At 51.7% G+C, this 26,680-nt stretch overlaps 3 protein-coding genes across 7 annotated transcripts; 2 read left to right on the top strand and 1 right to left on the bottom strand.

The window, feature by feature from the left end:
• The first annotated feature begins 1,448 nt into the window (after positions 1-1,448).
• On the top strand, positions 1,449-14,554 carry LOC120954017 (HEAT repeat-containing protein 5B). Of its 5 annotated transcripts, none has more exons than XM_040374540.2 (7): positions 1,449-1,852; positions 5,990-8,077; positions 8,145-8,418; positions 8,768-8,800; positions 9,526-13,447; positions 13,573-13,587; positions 13,696-14,554. In XM_040374540.2, the coding sequence occupies exons 2-7, from the start codon at positions 6,117-6,119 to the stop codon at positions 14,064-14,066; spliced, it is 6,576 nt and encodes a 2,191-aa protein (XP_040230474.2). In that variant the 5' UTR covers positions 1,449-1,852; positions 5,990-6,116; the 3' UTR covers positions 14,067-14,554. The 5 variants fall into 5 exon arrangements, with proteins under 5 accessions (XP_040230474.2, XP_040230471.2, XP_040230473.2 ...); XM_040374537.2 differs by lacking the exon at positions 1,449-1,852 and adding an exon at positions 4,583-5,286; XM_040374539.2 differs by lacking the exons at positions 1,449-1,852; positions 8,768-8,800 and adding an exon at positions 4,584-5,286.
• Positions 14,555-14,558: 4 nt separating this feature from the next.
• LOC120954019 (protein starmaker) lies at positions 14,559-18,784 on the bottom strand. Its single transcript, XM_040374545.2, has 4 exons — positions 18,042-18,784; positions 17,872-17,946; positions 16,387-16,434; positions 14,559-16,305 (listed from the first exon to the last, which is right to left on the bottom strand). The coding sequence occupies exons 1-4, from the start codon at positions 18,385-18,387 to the stop codon at positions 14,684-14,686; spliced, it is 2,091 nt and encodes a 696-aa protein (XP_040230479.2). The 5' UTR covers positions 18,388-18,784; the 3' UTR covers positions 14,559-14,683.
• Positions 16,430-17,998, top strand: LOC120954018 (uncharacterized). The gene has a single exon (XM_040374544.2). It carries the CDS (start codon positions 16,472-16,474, stop codon positions 17,858-17,860), a length of 1,389 nt encoding a protein of 462 aa, XP_040230478.2. The 5' UTR covers positions 16,430-16,471; the 3' UTR covers positions 17,861-17,998.
• Positions 18,785-26,680: the final 7,896 nt, after the last annotated feature.

Here is a 26,680-nt window from a genome sequence, read left to right as displayed (position 1 = left end):
TGAAAGACAAATTACAACAAAAAAAAAGACTAGAAATTTCACATTGTGCAATGCAATGCAACGTCGCTCACTGTGCACCTCGCTTCGTGTGCGGTGGCGTTATTCTCGTGTAACGTTTGCGGGTCTGGGTTTCCCGCCACTCAGTTTGGTAGCATATCAATTAGGTGTCTTATTTTTTGTTGCTTTTTTGATGGTGAAGTGAATCAGAAAAAATGATCTCCAATAAACAAAAATCAAATAAATTCAATTTATTCGGCATGTAACGCATGTAACGCCAGGAGTGATGCTGCCGAGCTGTCCTACCCCCTGCGACCTCACTAGGCAAAAACGGTGTAACGGTTTTCACGAGCTCGTGTGCAATGTAGAGATGGGGTTTGCGGATCGCACCCACGGTTCCGCTCCGGTTCCGGCAAGTATGATTCCGATTCCGATTCCAGAGAGAAGGAATCGCTAGTTCCACCGGAATCGTCCGGAATCGTCCGGAATCGTCGGAATCGCCCGGAATCGTCCGGAATCGTCCGGAATCGTCTGAAATCGTCTGGAATCGTGCGGAGTCGTTCAAATCGTCCGGAATCGTCGGAACAGTCGGAATCGACCGGAGTCGGCGGGAATCGCCCGGAATCGACCGGAATCGTTCGGAATCGTGCGGAATCGTAGTCAATCGATAGTAGTGAATAGTAGAGCCGATTCCGGTCGATTCCGACTGTTCCGACGATTCCAGACGATTCAAGGACGTTCCGGCCGCCGCGCATATGTCAATGCTGTCTGTCGTACATTTAAGCCAGGAATGTCGCGCACTGAGTTCCTCAATATCGTTCGATATGCACGCTAGCTTCTTATGTTACTGTTTGTATCTATTTGTATTAGGCTATGCACTGAATAAATGACATGAAATGAAATCGAATTCCGACGATTCCAAACGATTCCGAATGATTCCAGGCGATTTCGGGCGATTCCGGGCGATTCCGGTCAATTCAGGTCGAATCCAGACGATTCCGGACGGTTCCAACGACTCCACACGATTCCGACAATTCCAACGATTCCAACGATTCCGGACGATTCCGGGCGGTTCCGGCTTGTCGGATTGAACCTACCCTTCGGAACTGGGTCCGAAATTTGTTGGAATCGTCCGGACCCAGTTCCGCTTTTTTGTGCGTTTTGCCCAACTCTAGTGCAATGCAATGCACGTATCGCTGGCGAGCGTTTTTGAAAGGCGTTGTGAGGGTTTTTGAGGGTTCAAGATGATTTCACCCACCGACGGGTGGACCGAGATCGATCGTCCGGAAAGAGGAGTGTTACAATGCGTTATATTTCAGTTGCCATTTTTTTCGTTGTGGAGGTATTTTGGTCTGTCTGGCAGCGGCCTGAAACGAGCACTGTAGGCGAGCAAAGGCAGGGTAGCGTAAATGAGCGAGATGCAGCGAAATGTATTCGAACGTCAAAAACCCTCGCCATGTTGTACGGGCAAAATCTGCCAAAATCATTGTTTTGGAAAAAGCCACAGTCGAAGCAGTAGCGAAAAAATAGTCACCTTTTCCCCCAAAAATGGGAGTTGTGAAATGTGTCGAAGTCAGTACCTAAAGAGCACGGTTCCATTCCATCGTGATACGTGTGCAGCAGCGTGCACGGTGCAGTGAAGGGTGGTGCAAATTCAGCAAACTGTGTGCATCGTGTCACCATCATCACCCAGGCAGACAGAAGAAGCGAAAGCCGACGAAGAAGAAGAAGCGCACGCATTTTTTCTACCTCCAGTCCCCGTGTGCGCGCGTGTGTGTGTGCTGGAGCTGTGGCAGAGTGTTGCTAAAATCAGCTGGAGTTAGGTGAAAATTATGTTGCAAGAGTAGTGAAACCAGTAAGTGCAGTAGGACGAGGGTGTTTGCTTGTTATTTTGCATGTTTTCCATGGTGGTATAAGGGCTGGGTGGTGGTCGGTGGGGTGGGCCCGAAGGCAGTGCGTTTTCTCCACTATCTTTAGCTGGTGACCCATTTCCGGATGATATCATTTTTTTTGTTCTTTTTTTTAATCGCATGCCATCCGTTCACTGCTTTGCTCTGATTGACCAGTCTGTGAGGAAGCTAGAGAGAAAAAAAAAATAGGAGAAGCAAAAAGATTGTGTGGGCGCAGAACCAGAAGTGTGTGTGTGTGTGTCCAGGGGGTCCACGATTGCGTTGTCCATTTCCTTCGCGCAGTTGCTTGTGATATGAAATTCGGGGGCAGCAATGCCTGCACGATTGATCCATCATGTGTGGGGCGCTCCATGTGCGTCGTTGCCGTGACGAAATACTGGATTGCTGTGTTTTCAGTTAGTTCGATTGTTTCCATGCGCCAGTCCAGAAAGGTTTAGCAACAATTTGTTCTACCGCTTAGAGTGAGGGTGAAGGCACTTTACTGGACGGGTGTACGTATTTGGGCAGCAAAGTGTTGAGGGAGGAGGTTCTAAGAACGGATCCGAACGCGTAGGTGGTATTGACCGAGAGTTGAAGCGTTTGGTTGGTGTTTGTAAAGCGGAGTAAGAGGGGAGGAGAGAGGGTTCGGAAAAGGAGGGGGTGGCAAGGTGCCGGATGATACATGCGAACGTGTCACGGTCAATTGCAAAATGTTACAAGAACACGAACAGAATACTGGCCATAAGCAATGGATAGTTATTGCAAAAGAAGGCCGAAGCAAAAGAAAAAAAAAGCTTGCGGGAGCCAGATTTAAACAAAGTTTATTAAAAAAAAATTATAACCAAAAAGGCTTCTTTTTAGGATGAAAAAATATATTTCCGTGTAGCCGCTGAAAAGCTCGAACGCGGAAAGGTTTCCATTCACATTTCCTGAATGCGAAATTTCCCTCACCACACACACGATAGCTGCGCATTACGCGTTACCGATCGATGCAACCATTGGTTCGAATAAATTAAATGCGCCTTCGCCAGACCGGTGAATTATGAGTTCGGCAACTGTTTTGCCAAAACTGTTTGCCCGTTCGAACGCACAGTCAGTCAGTCACATCGCATCCTCTCGACCACCCTTCGCCGGGCTCGCCGGGTGGTTGCTTTTCCATTTGCCAAAAAGCAGGAAGATTTCACTTTTATGGATGGCCTCCGTCGTCTCCGTCGACATTTTTTTCCCTCCAGGCCCAGCTTCTGCAAAGACACGCGCACTGAACCGGCGGCCACCGACCGACCGACCGGCGTCAGTCTGCTTTTATGGGCCGTTTGGCAGACAGCGACAGCGAAGAGTGGCTACACAGCAAAGATAACTATTAAAGTGACTCTCTCTACACACTCTCTTCGGCGTCTTGCACAGCACTGTCTGTACGGAAATGTCGCTTTGATGCCGGCTTGTTTGGTGCCGGCTGAAGGAAAGGGATGCTTCGGCACCGGAGCCAGCAGTTAGATCCCTCCCCCCCGCCAGAGGAGAGTTTGTTCCTGTTATCGGTGGCGTGTTTAGCGATTGTTAACCTCAAGTCGAGCGGCCTTAGAAGCAAAACGAACTTTCGTGTTCGCGTAACGTTAGTGAGGGCAATTAGTAAGAAATATGCTTATCGTTTTTGGTTAATTCGGTAGTTGTATTTCATGTACAGGCGGGGGCATTACAAACAGTCAGGGCCGTTTCATTAGGTGTTTAGGTAGTTTAGTATGCTCACAAGCAAAGCAGAAATGGTTGTTAATGTAAGCACTGTGAAAATGGCTTTTACGTGACCTTAAAGGGATCCACAGGTGTACAATAACTCTGAAGCGAAGAAACTATGCCTGCATACGACAAGAATGCTGCTTTCATTCGATAACAAACGCCTTTTCGGCGGGCATATAAATTCATGGGAAACACATTTTGATTTATCCTGTAGAATGTTAATGTCGTTAAATATCATACCAAACCCCCCCTCCGAACCCCCGGATCATTATTAATAACACGAATCCGTACCGTGCGGGCGTTAACACGCGCTCTGTTACACAATAGAAAAAAGAGGGACGATGATTATGATAGCTTTCCTAAGCTTTACGCACTAACATGAAGAACAAACAGTGCTCCGATTGCACCGATTGCCGCCGAAGGGCAGGAGTAAGGCTGTGAAGGTACAACAAAAAAACAAAAAAGGCCACTCTGACGAAACGGTCGGGTCGCACAGTCCCTGAGTGAAGCCAAAAGCACCGCGAGAGAAGCAGACGATTAAATGATAAAGCGAACGTGCAGGAGAACAGAAGAAGGAAAAATCCCTACCCAAAGCTTTATTGGGTCGATGGCTTCGCTAGGAAGAGAGAGAGAGAGAGAGAGCGGGAGGAAAAAACAAGGAATGCTCCAGCATACTTCAACCTTTCCCCGGGTCGCGCAAAACAGCCGCTAAAGATGCACAGCATAAGCACGGACTTCTCCTTCTATGCTCGCACGTTTCGCTTTCGGATGTTCTCGCTGTCGGGTGCGCGCGAGCGAGCGAACGAACGAACCCGAAGGCTTCGCCTGCTCCAAAGCTGTAAGCTGCCCAGTGCCCCCGAAGCACAATGTGTAGCACACCGACGGAACCGGTAATAAATGCATCGTGGTCAATTTTTCCCGGCTGCCGGGGCCAGCGCGCGCGTTGCCAGGCTTTACAGTTCTGCCTTTCAGTCTGCCCCGGAACGGTGTCGCGTGACGAACGCAACTCTTCTTTCGCCTTTCGCGGCCTGCACACGGTTGTCCTTCGGATCACGTTTTTTTTTCTTCGGTTGTTTCCTTTTTTGTCTTCTTTTTGTTGGCTCAGTGTTTCTTTCGGGCTGTTTCACTAAAATCTATACAAAAAACAGGATCAATAGTTGGAACACGGGTTTTTTTTTTGTCTTGCGAAATTGTGTGTGCAACCTCTTCTCCCCGTGTACCTGCCCTGTAGCAGAAGGAGGATCCCGCGAAAGGTTGCCGCGTTGGTGCTGTGTGCAAAAGTTAAAATAAAACTCGAAGCGCGCTCTAGATTGGTGGTCTGCAAGTTTTCAAAAGTGCAAATAAAAAAGAGGTCAAACGTAAACAAAAAGCGCCGCGCGCGCCGTACGCCGTGATCTCTCGACCGCGCGATCGTGCAGCAAGTGCGCGTCCACGTGTTCTCATTTCTCGGCCGCATCTCGAAATCGCAAATAATCGTTTCCACAACGGGGACGGATTGATCATGAACTCCAGCATCACACTGTAAAAAAGGCATACCGTGTCCGCTATTCTGGGCATTTGTTGTGCTGGCATAAGCGATTTGCCAAACGGTTCGAGTTGCAGTTCACATCACATGTGGTGCTTGAGCCAGAAGCAAAATGGGGCACATCGAAAATCTGTCGCTATTTCGGTAAATAAAACAACTGCGTGCTCACAAATGTATCGTAAACAAATGAAGTTGTATCGTATAAATGGAATTGTAGGTCGTGGGGGACCTAAAACATGGAATCGCTCACTGCTCACATGGTCATGGTCATCAACGCATATCGGCTTGTGGCACCTTTGCCCGAGACTAGGCGATGCAATTTGATCCGTTTGTTTGTAACCACTTTTATCTATCCCTTCCTCAAGTCGTAAAGACATTTTCTATTGTAACATAAGGTGTTTCGAAAAGTCGCGTAATTTAATAGCATCACTCCAAGCGATCGTTCAATCTGGTTCTGGCTGCAATAAAGATTTGAAGCGTGAGATGAGATCATGCGCAGAGGAATGATTCCGTTACGTCAAGGCTTTGAATCCGCCCATGTCCAGAAGTTCGGCCGGCCGAACACATGGTAGCGCAATATAAGGAATGTTGCTGGACATTAAACTCCTTATAAGGCTTCCGTGAAACACGCCAACTGACCAATCAACTAGCGCTTGTGTATGTGCGCGTCGGTGACATTGGTGGTAAACGGAAAACAATATTGCATCCATTCGAATAACGTTAGATACAAATTGTTTCACCTGCCTGTTCTATGTCTAGAACGATCAATATTACATTACGAATTGTTTACAGCCAGATTAAAAGAGTTGGTTTAATACAATTGCTTCCCCTTTTCTTTCTTTGGCAGCTATATTCGCGACGCGGCGACACAGTCGTTAAAACACTTCCCGCAGCTTCACCCGTTCGACAGCAGCAGCCCCGACGGCGCAGAAGCGCAGGAAGAGGAGGAAGCGGAGGCGGAACTAAGCGCCAGAATGGAGCTGTCGCACAGTCTCACGCTGAACGAGGCCGCCCTCAGCCAGCTGCCGGAGCAGAAGCGGCCCGTATTCATCTTCGAATGGTTGCGCTTCCTGGACAAGGTGCTGGTCGCGGCCCAAAAGTCCGACATCAAGGGCTGCCAGAAGAAGCTGGTCGAGCAGCTGACGCAACACATCCAGGGGGCGCCGGGGCCGCCCACGCGCAAGCTGATCGCCCGCTGCCTGGCCACCCTCTTCTCGGTCGGCGACACGTTTCTGCTGTTCGAAACGGTCAACAAGTGCAATGACATACTGAAAAACAAGGACGATTCGCCGAGCTACCTGCCGACCCGGCTGGCCGCGATCTGCGTGGTGGGCTGCATGTACGAGAAGCTCGGCCGGATGATGGGCCGCTCGTACGAGGAGACGGTCCAGATCCTGCTCAAGTCGCTCAAGAACGCCGAATCGCAGTCGCGCATCGAGATCATGATGACGCTGGAGAAGGTGTGCGCCGGCATGGGCTCGGCCATCGCGAACGTGCACAAGGACATCTACAAGGCGGTGCGGTACTGTCTGACCGATCGCGTGATGGCGGTGCGGGTGGCCGCCTCCAACTGTCTGCTGGAGATGACCGGGCACGCCCCGTTCCTGTACACGACCGAGCTGGAAAGCTTGGCCTCGCTGTGCTTCCGCGCGTTCGACGGCTGCAACTACGAGGTGCGGTGCGCGGTGGCCCGGCTGCTCGGCACACTGATCGCCTGCACGCAGAACGGCAGCCTGCGCAACTTTAGCAGCATGACGGCGTCGGCCTCGAGCACGAAATCGCTCCGGCCGGTGTCGCTGGACGAGGCGCTCGGCGTGCTGATGGCGGGCTTTCTGCGCGGCGGCGTCTCCTTCCTGAAGGGCACGGGCGAAATCATCAAGGGCAGCTCGGGCGTGAACCGGGAGGTGCGCGTCGGCGTCACCCACGCGTACGTGGTGTTCGTGCAGACGATGGGCGGGCTGTGGCTGGAGCGCAACCTGCAGCCGTTCCTGGTGCACGTGCTCGACCTGGTGGCCAACCCGAAGGCGGCCTCGTCCCACGTCGATGCGGTGTACTCGCGCAAGTGCATCAACTTCATACTGCGCTCCGTCATCGGCAAGATGCTGGGCGAGAAGGCGCAATCGTCCGCCTGCAAGGAGCTGATACACCTGATCGCGAAGCAGATGAACTCGATCGACTTCAATCCGGAGAACGCGAAAGACTCCAACCAGGAGACGCTGTTCAGCCAGCATCTGCTCGTGTGCGCGCTGCAGGAGCTGGGCAGTCTGGTGCTGCTGCTCGGCACCACCGCGCAGAACCTGCTCGCCGACCAGTCGCTCAACTTCATCGACGCCATCTGCGCCGTGCTGATCCATCCGTGCATGGCGGCCCGGCTAGCGGCCGCCTGGTGTTTGCGGTGCGTTTGCGTTGCCGTGCCGGGGCAGATTACGCCACTGATCGATCGGTTTATCGATGCGATCGAGAAGATGCGCACCTCGCCGGACGCTATTTCCGGGTACAGTGGAGCGCTGGCGGCCGTGCTCGGTGGCGTACGGTACTCACCGCTTGGGATACCGCACACGCGGGGAAAAATCATCTTCAACACCGCCGAAGAGCTGCTGCGTACGGCAAGCCAGAACAGCCGGCTGTCGCTCAATCGAACGCAGGCCGGCTGGCTGCTGATCGGAGCCATCATGACGCTGGGGGTGCCGGTGGTGAAGGGTCTGCTGCCCCGGATGCTGCTGCTCTGGAGGAACGCGTTCCCCCGCTCGACCAAGGAGCTGGAATCGGAGAAGGCACGCGGAGACGCCTTCACCTGGCAGGTGACGCTCGAGGGCCGGGCCGGTGCGCTGTCCGTGATGCACAGCTTCCTGCTGCACTGTCCCGAGCTCGTGACGGACGATATAACGCGCCGGCTGCTGACACCGATCGAGAGCGCTTTGGCGATGCTGATCAAGTGAGTTCAACCTGTTGCAAGAAAACTATAGTTGAGTTGTTGAATACGTGTTTTTTTGTTGTTGCAGCATAACGTCCGTGCTGAAAAACTACGGCCAGCATCTGAAAGCACCGACGGCGATGGTACGCCTGCGGCTGTACGAAACGTTATCGCTGCTGCCCGCGAACGCGCTAGAATCGTCGTACACGCACCTGCTGCGCATGCTGGTGTCGGAGTTTACGCTGACGGAGAATCCGGCCAACACGACCACCTCCTTCCTGCGGCAGATGTGCCATGGGGATGATTCGATCATACTGGGCACCTGGCTGCAGGACACCGACCATCGCACGATCGAAGATCAGGTGAGCTTTCCGCGCGGCGACGGTTGTATCGTCCCCGGGCTTGCGGATAAACGGCTTAACCGGCCGTTTATTGAAGCCGACCGTGGGATCGTGGGCGTGTGATAGCATCGCAACGGTGGGGGGTAGCGTTATCACAACCGATTCAATGGGAGGGTGCAACTTGTTAAACAATCGAGTAAACTTAAATGTTTTCTTCCTTCTTCCTATCTTACCTCCACACCCTACTTGCGATCCCTACTCTTACTTTTGTCATCGCTGTGTGTATGTGTACTCCTATTTTATTTTTGTGTGGTACAAATGCGCGATGGCAATGCAACCTAAACCGTACACATCCCGCCCCAATGTATAGATGGAACCGAACCGTAAGGCTGACGGTGACTATGTAAGTGCGACCATTTCTAGTGCCTCTAGTCCACTGTGACTTTTGCTTGTCCCAAAACGTTTGCCATCTTTTTTAATGCGTACCTTTTTTACAGTGCACAATTCCAATTCGGTCTCTCGAACTGACGGGACTGACGCTCGTTTTGTTTTGTTTTTTGTTTTCCTGAACTCCTGCGCTATATGCATCCATCACATCCATTTGCTCTCTTTTCTCATTCGCTGTCCATGCCATTCGTTCGGCTTGTCCCTGTTTGTGTTGATCAACTCGTATTTAGTTGCCTTTCATTATTATGCTGTACAATACGGCCCAGTTGCTGCAAAGAAGCATCTATTTTGATTTTGTTTTTTGGTTTCTGCCCAACACAACCGTTCCATTTCTGCTAAAACCCTTTTTTAATGCTTTTTATAATGAACTTCTGCACCTTCCTGCACCTCAAAAGTACCATGGGCAAACCTCAATCGCAACCAGTGTTGCAACCGTACGTTGAATTGGAACCTTATTACTTCACCATTGAATCACTATTACGATCATGCAGCTTGTACAAACTGTCCAGCTTACTATGTTTTTACCTCTGTAGAGTGTGTGTGTTTGTGTGCGTGTGTGTGGTAGTGTACGTGTTTCACTCACAGGCAAACGAAACGATCCCTGGCACAATGACAATGACACGATGGAACCCAGCGGAAACGCGCAATTAATCTCCTGTTTTTGTGTGTGTGTTTTTCCAGCTCCAACCGAACAGTGCCGCCGGTTCGGGTGCCCTGGAACACGATGCCTGCTGCCTGTACCGTGGCATCGCTGCCGGTGAGCAGTGCCCGGGCCCGCTGCCGCTCGGCGTCGCCGTGATCGACATGTCCGTCATACTGTTCGGGCTAATCTTCCCCAAGGTGGCGAACAAGCACCGGCTCCAGATGCTGGAGCACTTTGGCGAGTGCATCAAGCACGCGAAAAGCTCGCGCCAGGAAGCGGTCCAGATGAACATCTTCACCGCCCTGCTCAGCGGGCTGAAGGGTTTGACCGAGACGAAGTCAGCGATCGGGCAGGACGATGTGCGCAAGAGCGCAACGAACCTGATCATCGGCGCGCTGACCAGTGCCAATCCGATACTGCGCTGTGCGGCGGGAGAGGCGCTCGGCCGCATCGCCCAGGTGGTGGGCGATTCGCGCGTAACGGCCGAGCTGGCCCAGACCAGCTTCGATCGGTTGAAGTCGGCCCGGGACGTGGTGACGCGCACGGGCCATTCGCTGGCCCTCGGCTGCCTCCATCGGTACGTCGGCGGGATGGGCTCGTCGCAGCATCTGAACACGAGCGTGTCGATACTGCTGGCGCTCGCTCAGGACGGCAGCTCGCCGGTCGTACAGGTGTGGTCGCTTTACGCACTGTCGCTGATAGCCGATTCCGGCGGTCCCATGTTCCGCGGGTACGTTGAGCCGTCGCTGTCGCTCGCGCTCAAGCTGCTGCTGACCGTGCCGCAATCGCACGTGGACGTGCACCAGTGCATAGGGCGTGTGCTGAGCGCCCTGATCACGACGATCGGGCCGGAGCTGCAGGGCGACGCGAACTCCGTTGCAACGGCGCGCTCGTCGTTCCTGTGCGCGGCCGCCATCATGCAGGCGCACTCGGACCCGCTGGTGCAGGCGGAGGCGACGGGCTGCCTGCAGCAGCTGCACCTGTTCGCGCCGCGCAACGTCAACCTGTCGACGCTCGTCCCGAACCTGTGCCAGAACCTGAGCAGCAACTATTTGATGCTGCGCAAGGCGGCCGTCTCCTGCCTGCGCCAGCTGACGACGCGCGAAGCGAAGGAGGTGTGCGAGCACGCGGCCAACCTGGTGAGCGACGAGGACCGGTACGCGCTGTCGGATTACGGGCTGCCGGGCGTGCTGTTCGGCATGCTCGACACGGAAAGCGACAGCCAGATGGTGCGCAACATTCACGATACCATCACCTCGATGCTGCAGATACTGGCCGCGGAAAATCTGTCCCAGTGGTTGAGCATGTGCAAGAATGTGCTTACCGTCGCGTCGGATGCGTCGGTCGGCGCGGAAGGCACGCTGCCCGGTGCAGCGGGAGGAGGAGGCGGAGGGGCCGGCGGTGCTGGCGGTGGTGGTGGTGGTGGTGGTAGTGGGGCAGCCGGCAAGGATGGCGCTGCCGGGGACCACCGGGGCGAAGGAGACGATGGCGACGATGACGATGACGACGATGACGATGACAATATGGAGTTCCATGCGGAGGACCACCAGGCAACGCACCCGGCGGTGCAGCCGCGCTGGCCGACCCGCGTGTTTGCGGCCGAGTGCGTGCGCAAGGTGATTGCGACGTGCGAAAATGCCAGCGCGAACCATTTCGATCTGCTGGCGGCGAAGGAGATGCAGATGACCAAGTCGCGCGGCGACTTCCTGGTGCTGCATCTGTCCGACCTGATCCGGATGGCGTTCATGGCGGCGACGAGCGATTCGGACCAGCTGCGGCTGGAGGGCCTGAAGACGCTGCAGGAAATCATCGACAAGTTTGCGCACGTGCCGGAGCCCGAGTTCCCGGGCCACCTGCTGCTCGAGCAGTTCCAGGCGCAGGTCGGGGCGGCCCTCCGGCCCGCCTTCTCGCAGGACACGCCGTCCCACGTGACGGCGGCTGCGTGCGAGGTGTGCAGCGCGTGGATCGGGTCCGGTGTCGCACGCGATCTGAACGATCTGCGGCGCGTCCATCAGCTGCTCGTGTCGAACCTGAGCAAGCTGAGCAGCCGCACCAACAGCACCCAGCTGTACAACGAAAGCATGGCCACGCTGGAGAAGCTGAGCATCCTGAAGGCCTGGGGCCAGGTGTACATTATGGCGATGGTGGGGCACGGTGCCGCCCCGGCCAGCCAGATGCTGAAGGCGCTCAGCTCGTCCGCCGGCACCCCTTCGCAGCTGTCTGGCGCGTCCGCCGCCCAGCCGAAAGAGTTCAGCCGGCTGGCGTTCGACGACGAGTTTGGCGATTTCGAGAGCCGGGGCGAAAGTTTGCTCTCGCTAGTGCAGCCCGAGCTGGACAATCTGTCCAAGCATTGGCTGGCGGCGCTGAAAGACTACGCACTGCTGTCGCTGCCGGCGGAGTACGCGAGCCAGCTACCCCACGACGGGGGAGCGTTCTACACGAACGACACGATGAATCTTTCCAAACCGCACTATCTAATTTCGTGGCCATCGATCCTATACGCGGCAGCCCTGTGGCTGAACGCGGAAGGATTCCGGCAGGGCGACGACGAGGGCCAGCTGTCCCGCGCCCAGGAAGAGGACAGAGCGAACGCGAACGATGTGCCGAGCGCGAAGGGACAAACGGCGTCCGTCACGAACGGTGGCACCGCCGCCACTGCGATATCGCACGGTAGCCCGAGCGCGGACCGGTTCCACCTCATCTTTGGCATCTGCATGGAGGCGCTATGCAGTACGCGCACGAATGAGAAGCTGGATAGTGTGATCGCCTGCCTGCAGTCGCTCTACACGGTGTTCGATTCGGCCTGGTCGCGCGAGATGCTCATGCAGAACAAAACGCTCCCCGTGGAGCTGTGCAACGTGCTGCATCGGTTGATACTGACGCGGGACAGCGTGCAGGTACAGTACCTGTGCATTTCGATACTGAAGCAAACGATAGCGGCCGCCAACGAGTGTCTGGAGCGGGAGAAAGAGGTGGAGTGGCGTAAGAAGGTGGCACGCACCACCACTACTGGGGGCGAGCCGGGCGAGCCAGTGGGTGAACATAATGGTAACGAGGAACCGGCGGAAGAGCCATCCCACGAGCTGGACTTCCTCGGCGAAGGCGGAGAAGAGGGCGAAATATTGCCCGGCAAGTCGCTAGTGTATGCGGTGCTGGAGGTCGTTCTGTGCCTGCTAGCGCGCCAGATACCGGGCATGAATCCTTCCCAGAGTACGCGCGTGGCAAACGAGCAGCTGCAGCGCCAGCTGGCCCAGGCCCAGAACGGGCTGATCAAGCTCGGCGACGACAACTGTCTGCTGGTGGCGAACGCAATCCAAAGCCTGAACGAGCTGCCGAAGCTGTGCTCGCCGCTCGGCGCCCTGTCCATCCTGCCCACCATCCTATACCTAACGACGGGCGTCATCAAGGAGGTGGCGACCAAATCGGTGCACGACGAGTCGCCGATCGCCAGCACGAACGTGGTGGTGCAGGCGGCGGTGCAGCTGCTGAAAACGCTCGCCACCGACCGGTACGGGCGGCACGCGCTGTCCGGCGAGGAGTGGTGCAAGCTGCTGCAGAGCGCCCTCGGCCGCCTGATCGATCTCACCAAGACGGGCTGCGAGGAGACGAAGATGGACGAGGTGACGGTGATGCTGGCGATTGCGGTCTTTCTGCTGCACTCGCCGCCCGGCGTCGTGTCGGTGCTGAACCTGCAGTACCCGTGCATCAACCACTTCCGGCAGTGCTTCCAGAGCGCCTCGCTGCCGGTGCGCCTGAAGTGTGTGCAGACGATGCGCTCGATCTTTGCGAACGGCGACCTGCGCGTGTCCACGCCGTACATACACGCGCTCGCACCCCGGCTGATCGAGCAGCTGTACTCGGAGCAGGCGCGCAACCCAACCAACGAACACGAGCTGGCGCTGGTGCTGGAAGGTATAACGACGGTGGAGACGCTGATTGCGCTGGCGGAACCGCAGAATCGTAAGTATTGCCATTTGGGGATTGAGGTTTCTTTCTTGGGAAGCTTGGTGATATGGAGCTAGTTTTGTAAAACTGATTTTCCACTAACTGAGTCACTTAATTGCCCCGTTTCACGCATTCATTAGGAGAATTGATGCAAGGTAGTACTGGTGGTTGAATAGAAGATAGTCGCCACACATATGGAGTGCTTCTCCATTCGCATTATAATTTACTAAGTGCTAATCCATCTTCTGTTTCCGTTTTCGTAGGCATCCAGATGCTAACCTTGCTCGTACCCATCCTCATCAACTACCTGGACGACCCAGAGGAACCGAAGCAGCTAGCGCCCCAGCAACAACAACGAACCAAATCGAAGTACGTGACCGCACTGAACGATCACGCCATACAGTGGCTAATGAAGATCGGGCTAAAGTATCCGCAAGAGTTCAAAACGTTCATGGCACAAGCGCCCGACCTGCGCCGCAAGCTGGAAGCGGCCATCAAGCGCAACCAGATGAACGCCACGCTGCAGAAGAGCAAGAGCGAGGCGGCCAATGCGGCCGCCCGGAACAGTGCCGCCCAGCAGCAGAAGCCGACGATACAGCTGAAGACGGATTTCAGCAATTTTAGCTTCGCATAGAGCGAGAGAGAAAGAGAGAGAGAGCGGATGGAAATGGAATGGCCTACTATCTCACGCGCGACATACAGTTAATCGATCAAATTCGCCTGGTGAAAGGATGTAATGATGTGCTAATGTAACCTAAAACGTGTGTCCCCCGTCATCCAATCCTTCCTAATCCTATTCGTACGTTAGTATACTATATTATTTATGCAATTATAAATGTCGCCCAGTCGCGTCCCGGCTGTTTAGATGTGTGCAGTCAATTCCACAACCGCTCCCACAACCATACACAATGGGCGGATGTGGTGGTGTTGGTGGTGGTAGTATGCTTCCTCTAGGATTCGTAGGGACAAGAGCATTGACATAGCCACGCTTTCCTCCCCTCTCCTAACCGTCAATCGATTTCCCCTTTCCGTAAGTAGACGAACAATTTGTTAAATATAAATTGGCATGGTAGGCAATAAAGTATTAAACCCTTTCCCGGTAATGTATCGGAATCTAGCAAACATCTTCCGTTTCGGTCTATTTCGGTTTTATTTGTTTTTTTTTTTCAATCGAGTTGAAACCATTTTCCTCGCCATGGGAAAATGGGTTGCTTTTGCATGCTTTACAGACGGTGGAGCAGCCTGCGTGGTCTAGTTTTGTTTGTTTTCCTGCTGTGCTATCAGCTCGCGATAATGCTCGACCGATCCGAGTTCCACGTTTGCGGGCAGCTCCGTCGGGGTCGTCGTCGTATCGCCCGCGTTTGCTATCGTTTCCGACGAGACTTCTGGACCGTCCGCTGGTTTCTCTTGCTGCTGCTGCTGCTGCTGCTGCTGCTGTTCAGCAGCTTGTTGAATTTGCTTCTTTTTCTTCAGCTTCTCCCGTACCTTGTTGCCCAGCCGGGAGGCGGCCATCACCTTCGCCACGCGGTTGCTTTTCAGCCAGCGCGAGTTCCACGACTTGGCCTCCTCCTCGGGCGGCTTGTCTTCGAGCAGCAGCGTTTCATCGCCCGAATCGTGTATCTCAACAATGTCGTGGTCGTCCTGGGCTGAGTGGTCCAGCTTTGTCGGTGCGTCGTCTTTCGCGTCGTCCTGCTCCGCCTCCGAGGACGAGCTGCTGTCCGATGATGAACTACCGCCACTGTCACCCTCATCGCTGCTACCGGAGGACAGTACCACGCTTTTGTCCTTTGCCGTTGCTTCCCCCGCCTCCATCGTATCTGCTTTTGCTGTATCTTGTTCCATTGCTGCGTCTGGAGAGGGTTCCTCCCCTTCCGCGGTTTCCATTTGTACGGTGTCTTCCGCTTCACCCGACTGCTCCTTGTCTTCGGTCGGCTGCTCTTCCGGCACTGCTGCTGGTTCCGGTTCCGGTTCCGGTTCTTCATCCTCCGATATTTCACCCTCCTCCGGCTCCGTATCCTCTGCCGGTTGTGCCGGCACCGGGGTTGGCGGTTTCTTTGCCTGCCGGTCCAGCTCCTCAATATTGGGCACGAAGATCGATGCACGCTCCTTCGCTAGCCTTTCCTCCTCCGAGTCGGACGAAATACACAGCGTTTCCGGGCTCGCCTCCACGGGGATCACTTCCGGAGAGCTTTCCCGGTCCCCTTCTTCGCCAGCACGGACGGTTTGAGGTGGTTCAGCGTCGGCATCATCCTTTTGAGTAGCATCCGTTGCTTCCGTTGTTGTTACTGGTACGTTCGTATCCGCATTCGCTTCCGCGGTGTCAGTTTCGGTTTCCTTTTCTACCGCTGAACTGTCCGGCTCGGTTTGCTTTTCCTCCTCAGCTTGTGTGACGCTTGGCGCGCGTTTTTCCTCTCCATCCTCTTCCATCTTTTCGTCCATCTGCTGCGGGGAACTTTCCGGTGCCTTCTCTTGCTCCTCCTCTACCATCGCTTCCATCGCCAGTTCGGTCGATTTTTCCCGCCCAGTGTCGGGCGGATTGCTGGACAGCTCCTGCTCATCATCGTCCTCGTCGCCCACCTTGCGTATGCGGAAGTTACGTTTCAGCCGCACCCGTTTCGTGAGCTGTTGGGCGTTGTTTTCATTCTTGAACTGAGTGCCATTTTTCGCCCCGTCCGACGCTTTCGAGCCAGTGCGAGCTCTTGCGGGCAGCTTCGTCTCGTCGTCCGTATCGACGTCACCATGGCGACCGTCCTCTGCCTCATGCTCGGAGTCGATTTCTATCTTCGTTACCGGTTCCAGCGCCAGCTGCGAACGGATCGCACGTGCACGGGCCTGCAGCTCGAGCAGCTCCAGCACAGTCATCTCCTTTTCCGCTGCAGTAAACAAGGAGCCAAATTTGTTAGTTAGCGGATCGCACTTGCCATGGGAAGGGAATAATTAGAATTTACACTTACACTTTGGTTCACCATTCCTTTCTTCCGTTCCTTGCTTGCCGCCGTCGGCTAGAAGAATAAAGCAATTTGATTAGAAAAGGAAGCAATGGAACACTTTATTGGCAGAAACGCATTGCTTTGGCAAAAGCTTGCCGTGACCGTGGAGAGTGATACTACAGTGGAAGAGCTCCAGCATGCTCTGAAGAGTGGTGCCACATTTTTACACATTCGTTGCGGTAATTACACGCCACCGGAATGCATCACGATACTTGAGCGATGCAACGAAGCGATCGATGCGTACACCAAGCTGTGCTACCCGTGGAAGATGGCCACTGGAATTGTTTGTGAGCTCAGTGGACCCCATCCACGTGTACGGTGGTTTACAGTCGGCAAAGCGGATGTCCGTGTAACTGAAGAACAAATAATTACACTAACGGGTGATACACGGTATGATAGTCAGTGTTTTGATGAGGTAAAGTATGTGACAAACTTCGAGCAGCTAATCGGCTCAAGCGTTGGAGACGTGTTATCGATTGGTTCGGTGAAGCTGACGGTGGAAAGAATTGTGGTTAATTTTTTAACATGCAAAGTAACGGAAGGAGGATTGCTGAAGCCGTTTAGTATCGTTACACGTGCACCCAATGCCGGTAACACAGAAGACGATGGGGAGTTGGATCTTTCTTCAAGCCTCACTGAACTGGAGTGTGTTACGAAAAACGGGTGTAAATTTGTTATAGTTCCAGAAATGAATGTAAAAACATTGCGCAAATTATTAGAATTGTTTAAAGGCAGCGATCTCTATAAGGACCTTCAAATCATACTACGGGCAGATGATTCTTCAGCATTTAAACTCTTGAGCGAGCTGGAAGAATCATTTCATTCATACCTTACGAAGAATATCGAGCTATTGGAGCACATGAAAGCTTCCGGTAAACCTGTTTTGTTTCATTTGGACAATGAAGAAACACCACCACCGATCGAAGCGGCCGATGTGATAATAGTTAACGGCAAGGAGCTTGCACGCGTACAAGACTTCCTAAGGGATGTGAACCGATTGCAGCTAGAAAGAAACCAACAGCCACTCCGAACCATCTCACCGGACGATAGCGCACTGCCGTACTGTTTAGATTTTTCCTCCAAGGAAGCGAACGCGAGTGCAATCATTTTGCCGGCTACAAGCCCAAAGCTTGCCAATGAAATCTGCTCAATTAACCCGCTTTGTAACGTCCTAGTAATCACAAATTCCGACCAGGAGCTGAACACACTTTTGCTGCGAAAGTACGCAGTGCCGATTTTCGAACTGGCCGCTTCTACCCTTCCACAGCAACGGCTTATTCGCCGCGCCATTGCGTACGGCAGACGGTTCGGTTATTTACACGCTGGTAACTGTATCGTGAGCGGAGCGGAGTTAGAATCGGACACGGATGTGGTTGGCATGGAAGTGCGCTATGTACCGCAGGTGCCAGAAGCTCTGCAGTCGGAATCGACCGTCTGAACGGTGCTTACCTTTTTTGTTCCGCTTAGCGGTGCGCTTCGAGTCGACATCGGAATCGGACGAAATTTCATCCAAAGAAATGTGCTCTAAAAGGGTGGAAATATGAGAGTGACAATAAATTACTGGTAAATAGATAGATACTTCATTGCGTAGATAACGTAGAGCCTGTAGCAATACATACCTTCGATTTTCTCCACGTCCGACCCCTCCGATGAGGACTCCGTGTCGGTGGGACATTTCGTGTTTTGGATGATGGAGTGCAGCCGCTTGGTGGAGATGCCGAGCAGCTCGTCCAGGCAACGCTCCTTGATCACGTCGTTCGATTTTCCCTCCAGGAAGTCGGGCAGCAGATACTTGATTTCCTTCGGCTTGACGCAGGAAAACACCTGCCGTATCAGCTCTAGCCGGTCGTCGACGTACGCGCTCAGCGGTTTCAGCTCTTCCGGTTCCTGCTTCACGTTGGCCGCTGGCGCTTTGCTTTCATTGTCCTCTTTTGGTTTTTTCACTTTCTTCTTCTGTGTTGGCATTTTGCAGGCTGGTTTTACGAGAGTAGTTCTGCCGAATGGAATATCACGGAGCGGTTCAGCGCAGTTCACAGTGGTGAAAGAAATCCGATGCTTACAGTGCAAGTGAGCGTGTACAAGCTAATGGAAAAGTTGTGTAACCGCTTTGTGTGAACTCTTTAGCCCTTTGCAGTTTATGTTTAATTTACAAGGTACACTTTTTGCACCGAAAAATGAGGAAAATCTCTTGGCCCAGCTTGTGCCGATCTTTTGTAAACAAAATCCAATTTATCAAACGCCAAGAGCGAAACCTCCAATACAGGAGGCAGAGTGACCAGAAATACCGATTTATCTGTATTAATACCGATTTTTTATATGCCTACCGATTCACAGCCCTAAAACTACCGATTTTCCATTTATCCTACCGAAAATCACAGATATTTGATTTTTCAGTCGTTTAAGCTTAATCTGTGGCGCTTGGGATGCTGTTTTAAGGATTGCTAACCTCATTTGTTACTTATCGCGCTGATGCACGTTTGTTTGCCTGGCACTTTTTATTTTTATCCGTTAAAATTTAATGTTCATAATAAGTAGAAAATGTCAGTTGCGTGGATTCCGAGAATTGCTCATCAAAGAAAATCATTTAAAAACTCAGCCAAACAATTAAATCAGTCTAAATAATCCAGCAAAAATCAAATGACAGCACGTACGATAAAATCGTATCCAATGGAGCACTGCTGCGGCCCTAAGCGGTCGCGTGGAGCCTCGAGAAAAAGAACTTGTCACCACTGAGAAAAAATGTGCATCTTAGAATTGGCTTAGAATTCCAATTTTCAGATCGACACTTCAGAAAAATCTTCATTTGTGTAACCGCTGAACCAAATCTAATCCATATCCTAGATAAAGGATGCATATTCTCGTGAGATGGAACTTTCATTTTGCGCATTAGCACCCCCCCCCCATCTCGCTTAACACTTCTTTCGCTTTTACTTCTTTTAAGTTTCGAGTTTTAACCTACCGAAAACTACCGAAAATTTTGATGCGCCTACCGAAAACCGCCAAAATAATCTGGCCACACTGACAGGAGGTACAGCCATCATCCGCAAGCGCTGTTTTCGGGCGCTAGTGCAAATGTTGACAGAGAGGGGGCGCTATTGGGGTGGTGTTTCAAATCGCTCGAAATCATCGCGTGCTGTTGGCGGTTGAAATTAGTTGTTAACGCTCAAATGCTGTGAATGGGATGCCGCTTACAATTGAACAGTTTTATTTATTTATTTATATTAATTACTAAACTATTATTAGTACCAGTAAAGTTGTCCAATATGGGCCAGCCAACCGAAGACGGTTCTTAGTTTGATTATACTAAGTGGTAATCGGGAATTATTCTAATTATGCAATGAATTCATAGTAGTGATGGGAAAAAAGAAGTTTTCGTTGAACTCCATTCTGATTAGCTCCGATATTTGTTGGAATCGATTCCAGAATCGGCTCCGGTATCAGAATCGGCTCCAGAATCGGAATTCGCTCCGAAATCAGAATCTGCTTCGAAATCGGAGTCGGTTTCGGCATCTCTATAAGAACAGGCGTTTGGATCCATTGATGCTACCTATTGATAGCCGCAAAGAATCTAAATTTACTTGTTAACGATCAATTCTCATGGAGATTCCCGCACTGATATTGCTTTTGAAGCTTCTGATTTATATTCAAGAACTGATACTCATTCCGGAGCTAATTCCACTTCTGGAGTAAATTCTGATTTCGTTACCGGAGCAAATTGCGATTCTCAGGTCAAGTTCGATTCTGAAGCCGATTCTGATTCCGTAGCCGATTCCGATTCCAGAAATCATAGAATACGCTCATGCATAATTCTCGTATCGAGCGTTTGCATACCTATTCAGAAACATTCATCATGTTGATCATCAGTTTGATCATGTTTTAAGTCAAAATCGAGACATCTAGTCGCGGTTACAGCACCAATGAATCACAAAAGACGACACTGCATCTCGTGGCTTTGATAAACAAATCTTTAAGAGAAAAAACAAACCAAAAATCCTTTTAATCCCGTTGTTCACTCGCTGGCCCGATCTCCAGAATAGACGTGGGTAATGTTGTCAATCTGCGTGTGTATGAACGCGTGGCTACAAACTTGCAGGCCTAGAACGTGTTACCGTGCGTGGGGTGTGTGTTATTAAATTGTCCAACGCCGGTTTTAGCAGCGCTAATTGGGATGCTCATACCTTTCTACCTTCCGGCGAGACTGTCAGCCATTTTCACACATTTCAGCTGAAATGGTCGCAACTGAGAGACCGAAACGAAAAAAAAAGATTAAATACAATTCATGCACGATAAAGGCATGAAGTGAAACATTGTTTCTACGATGCACGTAGCGTCAGAGGGCGCGCGGGTGTCAAATTTGTGCATCGAAAGGGCGGATACCGCATCTCCTCGTTGCCCTGATAGCAGAAGGTGGCAAAGTGACCATCGCTGTCGTGGGGGAGGCAAACCTGGTCTGTACGGGAGTAAAAAAGGCAAGTACGAGTACTGGCAAAAAAGCGTTATGCAAATTATAGTAATCAGCCGCACCGCGCATTTTCTTCGGATGCGTTTCTTCACGATGGGTCAAATTCTCGTTCCATTCTGGCCGCACGCTAATTAAATGATATCACCTTACAGCTTGAGCTTTATTTCAGCAATTCAGCTTCCACTTGGGCAAACTTCAGAATGATGGGCAGCACACACACTTTACACCTCACCAGGATCGGGTTCTTGCCGTTGCATTCTGGAGATATTCCCTTCCCCGGGTTTCGTCCAGCTTGCAGTGCAGTTCCCCGGCAACCAAAGGTGAACGCACCCTTGCCGAGAGTGCCCGCGCGCGCCTGCGCTAGTGTTTTGACATCGAACGAAAGCTGACAGCTTTATTAAGACGGGCGAGGGAATGTGTAATTCAAAGTTAAAGGATAAACTCTCTGCTCTCTTACCCATGGAGCCCCGTAGCCAAGCTGTCAGCAGCCGGGCTGGGGCAGTTTTTCTCTTGGATTCGAATCCAACGCAGGATCGTTCTGTTTCTTTTTTTTAACGCTTTTCAAGACGCTCACGTGTTACCTTACGTACGGTGAGGTGAAAATGGAGCTGCCTAATTAAGTGTGACACGTGCTTCTCGGCACAGCGCGAGTTCTGCAGCACATTCCGATGGCTTCAGCGATCGGTGACGGCGCTTGTTAGAATATTCGCCCATCACACCTTGCGCCCATCCCTAAGCGAGGGAAGGATGAGGGTTTTGGTAGAATATTTCAGGGTGATATAAAAGATCGGAATGCTATCGCTGCTTGATAAGTCACACTGGATGACGTCCACGGCATAGCAAAAATTAAATGCTTCAAAGCAAAACAAAAAACGCTCCAACATTACGCCAGAATGTAATTGAAAGTTGTGGATCGAGAGCTAATGGAAATCCGCTTTCTTGCTCTCTTTCTTTCCCTTGCTTTGCCGAAGGGAGTCTATCGAGGGACATAAAAACAACTGTCTATCTAAAGTCCTGCCTCGCACAGTTCCTGTCAGAGTGACCACCCCGTGCCGTGGCCGTCGATCGTTCGGACAAGCGTCGGAGAATCATCTCTCCGTCCGAAAGACCGATGGAATCTATTTCGATCTTCAGTTTCGATCGACTGATTCTCCCCACACGTCCCAACCGCTTTTCCCAACACTGCCGTATAGAACCGATCGGCGCTTAACACTCCGGCCCCGGTGGGGAGACGACACTTGCCGGTACGGGAGAGTAATTAATTTTTTTTCGCTTTCGCCGCCGCGACGTAAATTCCCGTCCCGTGCGATGGACTTTGCGCATGAATCCCAAGGCCAACGTACTCCGCGATGTGTGTTTGTGTGTGTGTGTTTTGGTGCCACGTTCTGCCATCCCAACGCGACAAGAATATCCTAATGGCTTTGGCTTTGCTTAGGGTGGTCTCATTGGTCGGTCACTCGCAAAAGGGATCTTGCTGGTGGCGAAGCGACGCTAATTTGAAGATTATTAGCGATGCCTCTCCATTTCCATCCACCTCATCCCCCGGGGTGGACAATCCGCGGGCCGGTGTCCAGTAATGGAGCCATTACCGTTCGCGGTTCGCAATGAAAGTAAGAAAACTGGTCGCGGCTAAAGGCGGCGCAGACCCCGTTTGACCCCCGGTCGAAGGTGTAAGTGAGTGAATTAGTGCTAGATCGCCCGGGTTTGTGCGATCGCGATCGATCGGTGGAATTCTTTTTTTTTTTTGCTCCCGGAATGATGACGGCCATACGGTAAGTAAACTGCACGGTAAGTTGCTTTAATGACGTATTACGCGCGCCAGCAAATAACTTTATCGCGGGACGATTTAATGGATAGAGCCTGGGCCGGGGCGGATTGTCCGTGAGAACATTGGTCGCGTATTTCTAGTGATGAGCGCTTTATCGATTTTTTTTTAGAGTGAACGAGAATGGCCGCAGGAATGCGTCGCTGTGTTGTGGCTGAAAGTAAAATGAAACGGTTGAACGATCATAATTAAATAAATAGTTTAACGCGTTAGAAAGTAATGTTTTGCGGTATTTTTTCAATGCAGTTTGATCTGTGATTGCATCAGAGACTAGTACCGGAAAACAAATAATCATTTTCGAATAATCATTCATATAGGAAGAGGCACGCTGCCGCTTGGTCTACTCATTGCGCCATTGCATCAAAGCGTGAGAATGCCAAAGGTGGCGTTAGCGATCGTTACACGATCGATATGTCACAAAATTAATGCCATCGCTAAACGGTCCCGTGTGCGTGTGTGAATGTGTCTATGTAACATCCACCCCCAACGGTGACCGTCGTTTGGGGTGTGTGTGTGTTCGCTGGACGTGAGGGGGCAGTGTAATTAAATTTTAATTAGGAAGTAATTTCACTCGACCCATCGGCCCGTTTAGGGCGGCAGGCGTGCGTGTGCTGCACTTTGGCTGTCTATGGCTGTTGCGTGCTGAAGTTATGCTACAATGCCCTAAGTACTTTGCCCGTTAAATAATCGCCCACCGGGATGGAAGCAGTCCATTTATGGGACTACACATTCCGGGTCAATTTGAGAGCGAATGTGGCCAACGGTATGGTGGCACCACCGCACAAGCATTATGGCTGTTGTTTTGCTCGTGCTGTTGAACGTGAATGAATTTGTCTTAATAGCCGAGAATTCAGAGGTGGCAGAATATAGGTCTTTTGTACGCCAAATGCTATGTTTGTGCCGATATTCCGGTATGAAATCATAATGATTAATAATAAACTATTGCTCTTGCCCAGATAGTAGTTAACAATTAATTAAACACCCAATGCGAATTGTATGTAGAATCATTATAATCTCTACAATAGCAATTATATTTATTTGCATTTTCTTCTTCAAAAAAACTAAACGATGTGTAAATGTGTACTAAAAAAAGTCGCTTCAAATTTACAAAATAATTAATCTGTTATTTTTTTTATATTTGAGTTGTAACCGACTGCGACCTGCTGAGCTTACACACGCACGATGTGCAATTTTTGCAACGTGCAACTGCTTTGACGCAACCTCGGCACCTTGCGGAGAGCGCGATGCGCTTTAACATAATGCGATTGCCAAATTAGATCTGCTACCGTTTAGCGGTGACCGAATTCGCCTCACGTCCGATTCCCTTGTCGATTGGACGGCCGGGTAGGGCAGAGTATCGATAGCCACCCGTCGACGACATGCGCCGGCTGCATATCACCACACCAACGCTCGTGCGTAACCATCATCCTGATTACTGGGCAGCCGTTAATTAGACTTCCCGTCGAGCAGCGCGCGCAAATGGTCGTGTACCTGCGCGCAGTGCATTTCCATTTCGGTGACACCGCATGCGCATGCGCGTTGCGCAAGCGTTTTAATTTTTCCATTACGCAAAGCATGAAGGTGGCAAGCGCGAGCGCGATAGCGCGGTGAAGGAAATGGATTCAAGGTTGTGCCGAAATGTTTACCAAAACACACAAACCGGGTGCCGGGTGTGTGATGTCATGCGAACAAATGCTTCGATTGTTTGCCGCATTTGTGACGGGGGGGGGGGGGGGGGGGGGGTTGGGGTGGTGTGTGCCATCATCCCGCGTGTGTGCTTGGCAAACGGGGCAAATGTATGTGCAGCGGTGGTGGTTTGAATGTGTTCTAGCGTTTGCTTCCTGGTGAATGGTTCCGCGGCCAGGCCAATCGGCCAGGCCGTTTGATGTTCGAACACGGATTTGTAATCGCTTTCTCGAACAGGGAAATTTTCGCTGCACAGTTTCCGATCGATTTATCAACATTTCCCTGTGGCATGCACGATAAGTGCAGCTTGGTTGATTGCAATCGGAACATCGTACACCAGTACAAGCAACAATGATGTATCACGGTACAATGCGTTTATTTGCTGTTGAGTGTGTTAATCGAGTGTATGCTTCTGCACGCATGAAGTGCATCGTTTTTTCTTCAAAGCTATGCTACATTTCGTTGCAAAGTGAAATTCGAAATGGTTGCAAATCAAACTGCCTTCCAGCTCTCATACTTCACCAGGAGTTATTGCCAGGTGTTTGATAATTTGTAAGCCATCCTCGATCGAGGTGCAGCGATCAGGAAGTTCCGATGTAAAGTTACTGGCACGGTCCCGTTCAAGTGACAGCCGCCAATGGCCAATGTTGCTGCTTCCCCTGCAACGAAACAAAACGAAGAAGAGGGGAAAAACCCCAGCAGGCTCACTCTCTTACGCCGATAGCGGTAGGACTCCTTTCTCCGCGGAGTGCCATGCGATGGGAGCCCTCGGGGGCCATTCGTACTGGAGCTGCTGGCCGGCCCAAAAGCCGTTGGCTGCGTGCAAACTGTCGTTGCCAGCGTCTGCACCGTCGCCGGGATCCCTGCCGCCCCCCTGCTCCTTTAGCTCGCGCATATCCAGAGGCAGCATCTTTGCCTCATCTTTCCTTCCTTCCGGTCCCGGTGCCGGCAAGGGCCCACCGGGAGACATCGCACCGTGGGCAGTTCAATGACTTTCTAATTCACTGACCGGTCACCGGGGGCCGTACGGTGGTGGGTACGTTAGCTAGCTATGATCGGTTTTTCCTTATCTCTTTCGCTCGCTATCTCTCCTGTTTTCTCTACCGTGGTTGCGTTTCTCTCTGCCTGCCGCCCTTCTAGTATGTGCGACAGCGATCGAAGCAACCAAAGTCGTCCCGGCAGTTGGCTTCCGAAAGGGAATGCTTCGGATGTGTAGGAAGGAATTCACCTGAAATTCATGGGATGAGCGTTTTTCGAGCGTTTGAATGAAGCCGTCTGCAGGATCCATTTGATCGGGAAGGAAAACGCGTACGGCAATGCCGGTACGGTTGGATTATGCACTCACGTAACTGCACTGCTGGCTCGCTAATCCTTCGCGCCGTCAGGTCGCGGCTACGTACCCGGGCTCACCGATGGGAAAAGGCCAAAACACACCGATCGTACCACGGAGAAGGTGAAATCGAATATGATAAATATTAGACACAAAAAAAAATAACCGCCACCTTTTGCGCGATTACGGACCATGGGACCAGGGACCGTCGCAGCCTGCGGTACGGGATGAAGGTTTCTCGTGTGTCCGGATTGGCTGCTTTTCCACATTGGCCGTTCGGCGAAGGTGAATTATGCGACATGCTCACGTCATCCGCAGACAGGGGACAGGATTTGCAGCCGTGCGAGAAATGGCACTGCCTGGGTTACTGGGGTGGGGGAAGGCGAAAGTCGGCTCCCTGGTCTTATCAGTGGATCTTCGCGCGGCTACAAATTAGCCAACGATCAGATCGTGCATAATCGTGTGCATAGCAATGGCAAAACGAATCACACGCCACGCGGCTTGATTAGGTTGACCTATGACTTTCTCCCTGTTGGATGAGTTTGATTATTGTCTTGTGTAGCTTCGCATAGCGAGGAGATGTTTTATTTTAATGGATATATTAACATTCACAGAAGAAATAGGATGAAGGAAGCAAAATGTCGCAGCGTTTTGTAATAAACGGCTGATAAGAAATCACACACCGCAGAAAAGTAAGACAACAAGCCTCTCGTTTGCTAATTAATGATAATGATCGTTTTGGCCATTTTCTGAAAACTAATACCAAACAGTAAAACTGACCGTTATTAACTCTGGTAGAAGGAGAGAGAGGGTGAGACAGGGAAAATAGTAAAAGTAAAAGTATGTTTTTTGAAACGATTGTATGTTTTGCCGCATTGCTTTAGCATAACGATGCAACATAATTAGTAGCGTTATGTTATACCTTACTGGCTAGTATGTGAAAATACTAACTTCA

The sequence above is a fragment of the Anopheles coluzzii genome, chromosome 2 (assembly GCF_943734685.1).
Source record: "Anopheles coluzzii chromosome 2, AcolN3, whole genome shotgun sequence".
Taxonomy (NCBI): Eukaryota; Metazoa; Arthropoda; class Insecta; order Diptera; family Culicidae; genus Anopheles; species Anopheles coluzzii.
Note: the sequence above shows the minus strand (reverse complement) of the source record. Positions and strands in the feature narration are given on the sequence as shown.

What these genes read in the sequence shown, in the direction of transcription:
- LOC120954019 (XM_040374545.2), bottom strand. Translation starts at nt 18,387, where the DNA reads ATGCCAACACAGAAGAAGAAAGTGAAAAAACCAAAAGAGGACAATGAA. An exon ending in GGACGTGGAGAAAATCGAAG is followed by an intron (nt 17,947 to 18,041) that starts GTATGTATTGCT and finishes CCACCCTTTTAG; the next exon opens with AGCACATTTCTTTGGATGAA. An exon ending in CGCTAAGCGGAACAAAAAAG is followed by an intron (nt 16,435 to 17,871) that starts GTAAGCACCGTT and finishes TTATTCTTCTAG; the next exon opens with CCGACGGCGGCAAGCAAGGA.
- LOC120954017 (XM_040374537.2), top strand. Translation starts at nt 5,255, where the DNA reads ATGGGGCACATCGAAAATCTGTCGCTATTTCG. An exon ending in GCTTTGGCGATGCTGATCAA is followed by an intron (nt 8,078 to 8,144) that starts GTGAGTTCAACC and finishes TTGTTGTTGCAG; the next exon opens with CATAACGTCCGTGCTGAAAA. An exon ending in GTAAGGCTGACGGTGACTAT is followed by an intron (nt 8,801 to 9,525) that starts GTAAGTGCGACC and finishes GTGTTTTTCCAG; the next exon opens with CTCCAACCGAACAGTGCCGC.
- LOC120954018 (XM_040374544.2), top strand. Translation starts at nt 16,472, where the DNA reads ATGGAACACTTTATTGGCAGAAACGCATTGCTTTGGCAAAAGCTTGCC.